Source organism: Anopheles gambiae, chromosome 2 (assembly GCF_943734735.2).
Source record: "Anopheles gambiae chromosome 2, idAnoGambNW_F1_1, whole genome shotgun sequence".
Taxonomy (NCBI): Eukaryota; Metazoa; Arthropoda; class Insecta; order Diptera; family Culicidae; genus Anopheles; species Anopheles gambiae.
Window position 1 is genome coordinate 93,501,981 of NC_064601.1, and position 9,753 is coordinate 93,511,733.

General features: G+C 46.3%; 1 protein-coding gene across 1 annotated transcript; it reads right to left on the reverse strand.

Annotated features, from left to right (window-relative positions):
* Positions 1 to 4,168: 4,168 nt before the first annotated feature.
* LOC1276667 (endocuticle structural glycoprotein ABD-5) lies at positions 4,169 to 4,817 on the reverse strand. Its single transcript, XM_316037.2, has 2 exons — positions 4,589 to 4,817; positions 4,169 to 4,499 (listed from the first exon to the last, which is right to left on the reverse strand). The coding sequence occupies exons 1-2, from the start codon at positions 4,702 to 4,704 to the stop codon at positions 4,295 to 4,297; spliced, it is 321 nt and encodes a 106-aa protein (XP_316037.2). The 5' UTR covers positions 4,705 to 4,817; the 3' UTR covers positions 4,169 to 4,294.
* Between the last annotated feature and the right edge of the window lie 4,936 nt (positions 4,818 to 9,753).

Here is a 9,753-nt window from a genome sequence, read left to right on the forward strand (position 1 = left end):
ATCTGCAAACCTCTTTTATACACGTCCGACCCAAAACGCTCGCCGTCGTCGTCGCGGATGCTGCTGTATCCTGGTGGAGGCGCTCGATAACGTGCAACGTGCCGGGGAGGGATGAGCAGTAAGCCATTTTTTGTTGAGTGTGTGTGCTCTACCGGAATCGTCTTTGTGGTCGTGTGCGTATGTGTATATAGGGGTGGGTTTTGTATTGTAGAAATTTAAATACAATCATCCGTACGTGTAATCCGGCGTCTGTGCAAGCCGGACGGGTGAATCTTCATACGACGTTCTATCCATCTCGCTCTCGGGCGGTACTTTCCAGGCCCTGCCAATGCTGTCATCGCACTGCTGCCCGGCAAATTTTGTACGTTTTGTTTTTTCGACCGGGGTAGAGGAGCTTTAAAAACGATCTAAGCTTCATAAAACTGGTGTAAATTTTTTGATTACGGAATGTTGCGGGCTGGGAGGCTGTTTGGTGCTGTGTCGAATCACAAGGTGTCAATGAAGCGGTGCGTGATCTTGCTAGACTCGTCTGCTAGACTTGCTGAGATGAGGTTGGTAGCAGCATTAGCGACGGGATGATATTTTTATTGTTCGCATGGCAGCAGGAGGGTTCGCAAGAGCGAGAGAGAGGGAGAGAGAGGGTCAACTATTTCCAAATGTCACTAACGCTCATTAATTTGCAGCAATATTTGCGAACGGTAAACATCATCTTCATCAACGAAAGTTCATGATCAAGCCGGCGAGTCATTATGGATTGGCAAAAGTTTATTGTTTGAAGGGGTTGAAGAAAACAATAAGGTTGTAAAATCGGTTTAAATGTGTGGTTTAAGCGAATTGTGGAATGAAGATTCTTTGTTTTGTATGACAGGATTTTAGAGTGCAATTAAAGCACAGCAATAATTAATATATTTATCGCACAGCTCTTTATGTATATTGAAAGCTTTTAAGAAGTCATTTAGCTATATTGGTAAAGCTCTTTGATCTAGCAGCGAAACGTCATTCGCAAAAGAAGATCGAAAGCGATCGTTCACGCCGCTAAGAACCAGATTAAAAGAAACTCTTTTTTTGCCCTCCCGAAAGCACTCTTACGCGCCGCCGACAGGTGTGTGAGTTTGGATGCTGCGCATTAAGAAGCATCGTAGCAAAAGCAAAACTTTGCGGATTTTTTTTTTCGTTGCACATACATGTTCTAATGCGGTGGTGTAAAATAGGCTCACTAAGCTACTTTAAGTCGATATTTGTTAACTAGCGTTTGAAGATTATCTGCCGCCCGGACTAAGATGGCGATATTTTACAGCGGCTACGGCAGCAAGATGGGCCGGTCTCTCCAGTTCCACCTGTCTGCCAGTCCAAAAACACTGACCACCCCGACTTTGAATCGCTTAATCCGATTAGCATAAATTGACGCATCTCGCACCATACACACACACACGCGCGCCATCGAACGTTGTCTCGAAGTTGCATACGCGCTGATGTCTGTCGGGGAGGGTTCGCTCTTATCATCGAGCCTGATTTTTCTCTTCTGCGCTGACCTTGAATCAACTGGTGGCTAACCTCCGCTTATCAACGGCATCCATCATGGGGTCCATCCCGCCCGGTGGGATGTGCACGTGTGCCTCTTTCGCCCGTTGCAGCCCTTCGGCGACCTTAAAGTCCCGCACCACGACTTCTTCACATGATCGTCGGGCGGTTGCCCCACCTCGCAGCCTAAAAAGTAGTTCGGCGGTCCCGATAGTTGATGGCCTTTTCCGATAGGCATTCATCGTTACAGAGCCATCGGTTTGAGGAGTTACAGCAGAAGGGTTTCATTTTCGATACGATTCGAGAGAAGCGAAGATAAAAAAATCCCCCACACATGTCGAACCGGAAACGAACGAAAGGGAAAACTGGTCCTAATGTTTGTCTTCCCACCATGGTCGTATCGTTTTCGTGTTCGGTTCTCAGCTCTCTGCACAACCGCGCCCTCCGGCTCCGAACCGGTTAGGAAGAGTCTTTTGGACACTAGAACTTAGGACGATCAGGGTAGTGTCTGCGTGATTGGAGCGACTTTTACGAAACAAATTAATGCTGCATCTTCCTCCTTACTGGTACAGACCGGTCCTCGCAGCTCGCGCACATTTCAGATCGGGACATGTGTTTGTATGTGTGTGTGTGGAGGTTAATTTTAGATCATATTCAAATGTTAAAATTAACATCACATCTATGTTTGGCTGCGATGATGATCATGGCTCATGATCAAATACCAAACAAAAAAAAAAGGCTAACAATTTTACAGCACCGAACCTGTTCTGTGGCGTCCAACGAAGAAAGAATCAGCCCAATAGGGAGGGGCCGGGTGCTACAACAGAAATCTCTCAAGATCCTAGCACACACACAAGGCGCGGAAGGCGTGGAGACCTGTGCAGGGGACACGGTCCACACTCTCCATGGGAGACTTCAAAAAACCTAGACCGCGTTCAAGGTCCGCCAAATTTGTGATTCAAATTTTGGCCAGTGAGGGAAGGACCCTCACTCGGGTCCAATCTGTCTTCTTCCTGCTGGCTTCACCCCACACCTTGGTAGCAGCGAGATGGCGAGGGGCGATTCGGGAGCGGCGGCCCCAACTGCTTGTTTGGTGCTCTCATCATGGTTTTATTTCGAGAACGAAACGCTCCGAATCGGTTCGCCCGATCGCACAGGTAGTTTTTGATTGTGTTTGACTTGGTGATAGGTTCTCGGCCCGGGTAATTATTGGACCGGCGAAAGGAAGCAATAAGACATGCGATTTAATTATATCATTCCGTGCGATAGGGGCAAGGATGTTGGCAAAATTTTGTGCGAATTAAACATCAAAAGCCGAAAGAGCCAGGAAGTTGTTGATACAACGATTGAATGGAACTCTAATACGGGGATGAGAAGGAATTGTTTTAATGTCAGAAATGATTTTATAATTAAGATTATAGCATTATTAGTAGAGCCATCAAAAGAGTGGTTTTCAAAATTATAGCAGATATCTGCTGTTCATAAGGACATCCTCATAAACATCTGTTTCTGTCTGTGCACACAGTCTGAAAGAGGGACAAAGCCAAGCCAACTGACTGCCAAACACTGGTTGAACTTGACATTCCGCAACACTGCAACATCAAATATTAGGTCCACAATCTGTGCTGCATTTAATTAGCCATATTTGCTCAAACCGTGTCTCGGTGTATTGGAGTAACATCATCTGCATCTTGCTGGTACAGAAAACGTATTCCAAAAAATGTGCCAAAATACTGAATGTCGTCAATCCAGGAAGAGCTGTACGGCAAACAAACACAGGCCGCGGCGGAAGTTCAAAGCTCGTGCAAATATCTCCAAACGTACATGGTTTCCTTGTACGACGTTAGTATGTAAAGTGCGCAGTGTGGCGGTAATTTCAGGAACTTGTTGAAATGATGTTGTGTGTAAGACGAGTTGAAATGATAGAATTCATCGTTGGAGGAGTTGATTGGAATTTGGTTGAAAAGTCAGTTAACATGCTATGCAGATGTTTTGAACTCTCCAATGCTTTCTTTCGATTTTTTAAGCTAATCGCATAGTCATACTCATAGTTAGGTATGACTATGAGTTTAGTTAAATAATTGAAAGAAAGCCTTGAGGAGTTCAACAAATTTGAATAACAAAGACAACATTAACCACAACCAACAAGCTAGAGACAAGCAATATCTTGGGAAGATCCTAATATATGTATATATGTAAAGAACAGTACAATAACTTTTATGTGAATCTTCCTCTTCTATTTCGTGCTAACTTATGTAGGTAGACCTATTCCGAAACGTATTTACAACTACATACCCGCATAGTCAGCCCTTGCTACAGGGAACGGTCTATACATGACAGGGACCCAAGACGAGCTTGATGAAAGTGAGTTGATCATCCAAGATCTGATCAGATCACGATCTGAATGATAAAAATGAATATTATTTAAGGTTCCTAAAATACGAAAGTTATGAAGAACTATTGCTTCTCCTGAAATTAATGAAAATCCTCAATCAACATGGCGAAATACTATTCGCTAATTCACCAATAGACTATTCGGTACCCTTGATTAATCCTCAAACGTTAATCACACTTTTTTGTCATCAATTTGAGTCATTTTGTCATCTTGTAAGTCTGTAGCTGTAGCTGTAGATCAACTAATCGTTCATACGTTTTCGTTGCCCTCAAAAACAGAACAACAGTACAACGGTCTTTATTTGTTTTGTTCCATATGATAGGCTTTTGTTATCACGATCTAATCTCTAACTCTCGCCATAGCACAAACCCGGCCTCCTTACAGGCTCGGCACATTCTCGACGTACTCCTTCGGAATGTGATCGCCCTCGGGATGGAAGCCCTGGCTGTCGGCAACGTACTGCACCACGTACTCCTTGCCGTCGTCGGCGACGAACTTGAAGTTACCCTGCACGTTCATGCCTTCCTCCTCAGTCTTCAGCTCACCCTGCTCCTGGCGCGCGATACCATCGTCCGACTCGAACCTAGAATGGGAAATAAGAAATTCTCATTCATTAAGGACTGCTCGACCACTTACTGCCAATATGATGATCAATGGTTGTGCAATACTTACGCAAACTTGTAGCTTGCATCACCGTCCTGGACGTTCTCGTAGCGCAGTACCTTGGCGTTCTGGTCGGCGGCAACGGCCACGATCGCGATCAGCGCAAGCACAATCAGAGTCTTCATGGTGTGTGTTTTGGGTCGGTGGTTCGACTTCTTCTAAGTAGGGAAAACTGGGACCGGGCGTGAACCGTACTGGTCGAAGGCTGGGAACACAACTTGCTGAACCACGCCATGCACCGGCCGGTTTTATATACCTTCCTGCCCGGGCCGGGTGCTCTAGCTCTCCCATATCTTATGCAAATTTGGTTCTGCCAGAACTTCCAGTGTCAGCAGCAGCAGCCGCAGTTTTATTTCACCCAGAACGACATCGCCCGAATCTGCCACAAAACGCACATTCGGGCCGATTCGCATGGGGCGGTCTCGAGTGTGTCCTGTTTTTCCTGTTTTCGTTCCGGAGATCTTACTCTTTTCGTGCTTATTTTTGTTTTTGGCTGTCCTCATCCAAACCTTTGCCCCGAAAGGTGGTAGTTTGCTGTTGGCGCTGTACGCCTTTTCGGTGAACTACGCAAGTGTCGCTGGATTCGCACGTTCAAATCTGGCAACACTGGTTCCAAACTTTTTGCAGGCCACAATCTGCTCCACAAGTTGCTGGGGCCACAATGTCTACAAAACGATCCAGTTCACAAAAAACGAATGCAATCATCGTCGTCGTCGTCGGTCGGTGGACTTTCCCCATACTACCCCCTCTTGCCTCCTGCACCCGTTGACACGTTCCGTTTCATTGATAAAATCGCTTCTCATTAGCATAAGCATTAGCCGAAATTAAAGTTATGACCCCATCGGGACGACCACGGGGACACCGACGGTCTTTATTTTTTTGTGTGGTCACTCCTCAACCTCTGCCTCTCTCGTTCTACAAGACACTCACACCAGACGCAGCACACAGGTGGCTTTTGCAAAGATTGAAAAAAAGGTGATTTGTCCGCCCAAAAATAAAGCAAAACCTAAAAGCAAGCAATCCGATCCTTATTTGGAGCTTCGCTCCGTTTCGGGACGGAGAACACTTTCGTTGTGAGTTTCGCTCGTGTGTGCGTGTGTGTGTGAGAAATAACATCGCTTATTAATACATCATGCCGGCCAGGAGCGGAGTCGTCCGCGAAAAGGTCATCGTATTAATGCTGTGCGATAAGAGCCGGGCCGGTTCTTCGTTCTGGGTCCGTTTGGATACATTTAAATTTGATATCAGCTTTGTTTATGTTGCGTTATTTAAATAATGAAGCCAATAAGCAGTTACATCACAACAGTTTGTTTGTTTTTTGTTATCGAATGCATGGGAAGATGAAGAGTTTCTTAAAAATAGAACCCTTCCGCGCCTCGCCAAACTGGAGATACATACGAAATGATCGATCCGCTGCCCGGTTTGTGAATATATTCAACGATCACTCCGTTGTAAACGAAACGGCGCATTTGGAAGATAAGATCGAACGTTGTTCTGCTGCTGCGACGGTGAAACAAATTACCCAAATCTCGAGCCTCGATCGTTCAGCTATCGATAGGTGTTAGATGATCTGTGGAGATCACAGAAGCGATCTGGGGAGAGGCAAACCTGTTCCAAAGGTTCTAACTAGTTCTAGACGTTAGAGTTGATGCCTTTGGACTCTTCACAGAGTAGTAAAGTGCAAAATTTTCATTTTTGTAACATAAAGTCAACACTGTCGCCCTTCGAGACACCTTCAATCATGTGACATGATTCAGAAATTACCTTTAATAATATTTAAAAAAAATCTCACAAAAAGAAGGCGAAAGCGAAACGTTTGTCATATCGTTCTGGGTGCAAAACTTCATCCTTTCCACGTTTATGCAAACGAGCGTACAAGTGAAGAAAGATATCAAATCGCAGCAGGGCGACCATCGGCTGATTATAAATCTAAACCAGTTTGTGCCCGTCTGCCGGACATGGCACCTTTTGCGGAACCACACACACACACACACACACACACACACACACGCTTGAAAGCTGGTCGCAAGCTGGCCAGAGTGAGGTTTCGGGCGTTATTTCCCCCTTCTTCCAACACCACCAGAGGTGATGACTTTTGGAGCCGTTTTAGATAAGTGGTTGATTATGGTAAATAGATGTCGATTTTCTTTCTGCTTAATGTCAGTATCAGGTTTGGTGTCGTGTGGTTCGATTGGGCGGAAAAGATTGATTCTAGAGAAATACACACCAGAACTTGGTTTTTTGTCTGTGCGTGAAAAAGAGCGCTCCTCGCTCACTGTAACTTTCAATGCCACAGTTTACAGGCTACAGGGTAGTACAGCTTAAGATACCATTAAACAACACATGAGCAGTTGTAGCACTCATCTTCACCTTCACTTTCATTGGCCACACCAGCGAGGGGGTTGTGCCAAAACAGCACACGAAAGCTTCCCGCCGCAAAACGAAACCGGTTGCTCGAAAAGGGGGGAATCGCGCGCCCAAAGCAACCTGCTCGACCGGGCGGGCTTACTGGGCTAATATTTTGATTGCCATGTACTCATCAAAGCGTGCGGGGCGCGCGGGCCCACTGCGTCAAGAATATCGCGCCCTCCCACCAACAAGCGGGCTTATATTGCGCACTCGCTCGAGGATATTTGTTCGGTGTGTTGACCTTCGGCGCGACGACACGATGAAGTTATGTTTGGTTGACAAAATTTGAAGTCTCAATGCAATTCCTGGTCGGTGTAGTTTGGAAGTTTCCATGCAAGCGACACGATCTTCACCGTGGTCAACAGCTCACTTGAGGCCTTTGCTTTAAGTGCTCCGTCTTCTCTCCCTACTTTAAGCCCGGGCGATCATTTCTTGGAGCTGTGTCGGAAAGTACGTGCCACATCTTACACCTTCCATGTTGCGCGAGTGGAGCTAAAGCAACACTTCAGTATGCATTCAGCTTCCGGTCTCGTACACTCGTTTGAGGCGTCCAAAGAAAAACGAAGAGAGGGTTTTTTGCTTCATTGAATTGAAGGCAGCAAAAAATGTAATCGCTGTGTGCACAATCCATAATAAAACCGGCCAGCGTGCGTGATTCGCTCCCGCCGGTAGGATGCTGCTGAATCATCAATGCTGTGTGGGCTGCAATGTCTGTGGTTAAGCAATTTATGGCCCACAATTGGCACGTAATCGTAGTTGACATCCTTTTCTCCCCCTTTCCATTTTTTTTTCTAAACTGAAACGGCTTGACAAAGTGTTTGCTGTGCAAGCAAAGCCCGTTTGAAAGCGTTTCAAACGGTTGCAGTGAAAGAGAATCGAACAAACAGCCGATTGCATACATTTAGGCGACTTTGGTAGCGAACGGTGACGCGTGTTAGAAATCAAGCAGGGATTTCAAATTTGAAAAAAAAACGTTCGTTTCCAATCAGACTTTGACGACAGACTGTCTTATAAGCACTTGGTGTGGTATTTCAGATAAAGCAAACCAGAAGTAGTAAAATGTTGCTAGCTTCAAGCGTAAAACGACATCTGTGAAACGTAATGCTTGGTAACAAAACTACCCCTGCGTCAAAAAAACATGTCCAACACAGTAATGGCATCCAGCCCGTACGCTTGCCAACATTACCACCTATAGCGAATTAATGACAACGACTTCTTCCTTTTACGGAGCTCGATTGGAATAACATTCACGGAGACACGGAGATGAAACGCCACCGCTTTTCTCTCTCTCGGAGGAGGAGAGCCTGATAGCATCATGCAGATGATTATGATGATGATGTGGTGTTTGTGGCGCATCAAAAGTGAGCGTCCTTCAAAACGAGCCAGTCCGATCGGTTCAAAATCCTTCAACGGTTTGTGCTTAATTTCGGAAATATTAGTTTAAAAATAGCACTTTTTAGTGACGACGCGTTGCAAACCTTTATTTTAAAACAGGGCCGTTGGTGCGAAATCGAAATGAGCTTGAGTTTTGGAGGCAATGAAAGCAGCAGCCTTAGCAACAGCACAATCTGCGTGGGTATGATAATTTAATTTCCATTCGACTGCATCCCTCCAGGTACGGCACCAACACTGCCGTGAGCACGCTGGCCTTTCCCGAACTTCAGGTAGCGTCAGCAAACACAGACGCCAGCAAACACAGATGGGGAGAGGGGTGGGCACAGATGCACTCTTTGCACTCGCGTTGGGTTGGCAGCACCATTTACTCTACTTTACGATTGAATTCACGGAACGCCGACCAACCGGCATCTGCATTTAGTCAGTGCTGTGCGCATCTTGGCTCGTTAAACATCTTGTGCGGGGTGACATCTTCCATCAATCTTGAGGGCGCCCGGGTTGAGCTGCCGCAAAGTGGGTATTTCCTTACGCGAGTGGAAAAATTTACGACCAGTGCGAAGGCTGCGGCCGATCGTTACGCCGCTACCAAAGACGACCTCCCGAGTGGACTGCCCCCGAGGGGGACGAAATATGGTCAAGCGCGTCTTCAAGCATTGCGGATAATTATTGGGCACTTTGCATGCGAGCAAAACGGTTTGCCACGGTGGTCCGGCACATCTTTTCCCCCCCCCCCCCCCCCCCCCGACCTGACACCCGCGGGCGGGCGTGGGGAGGATCTTTAACCTGACTAGGTAGCGAATCCAAAGCAAACCTCCCAGAAGAAGCTTGTAGAAAGCTGGAACGACGCTTCATGGCGACATCTTTATCCGGCGAAGGGTGTAAGGTCAATGGGGTAGGTTGGTTGGTTGGTTGGTTTCGGTGGAAAATCGGAGCTGAAGGACAAACGCGTTTGCGAAGAATGGGACAACAAAACATCAAGCAGATCATCCACTGAAGTGCAACACTTCTTCTTCTTCCCTCTCCGGCACAAGGTGTAATAATCGAGCAAATTAGGGTCGTATAATGTGCAGTTGACGGACTTCCCAGGGTGCGGGTATTAAACCTGCCAAGACCCGACGGGGAATGAAGATGGGCGCCAATGGGCACCTTGTGCGCCAACGAGGTGCTTAATAAAAGTGATGATGATCATTTACAATGAAGAAGGAGCAGAATTGCATCTCAGGTTTGCATCTCGATAATTCGATACGATCGACCAAACACCCTCGGGAAGGAAGACCAGGAATAAAAAAGACACATGGTAAGGTTTGTATTTTTTTTTTGTAAAATAGTGTACTGGTTTTTTCATTGGGCTATCATTGAAAAAACACAGC

Bases quoted from the DNA above. Each gene is read 5' to 3' on its own strand.
- LOC1276667 (XM_316037.2), bottom strand. From the start codon at position 4,704: ATGAAGACTCTGATTGTGCTTGCGCTGATCGCGATCGTGGCCGTTGCC. The intron at 4,500-4,588 runs GTAAGTATTGCA...TTCCCATTCTAG, and splicing joins GATGCAAGCTACAAGTTTGC to GTTCGAGTCGGACGATGGTA.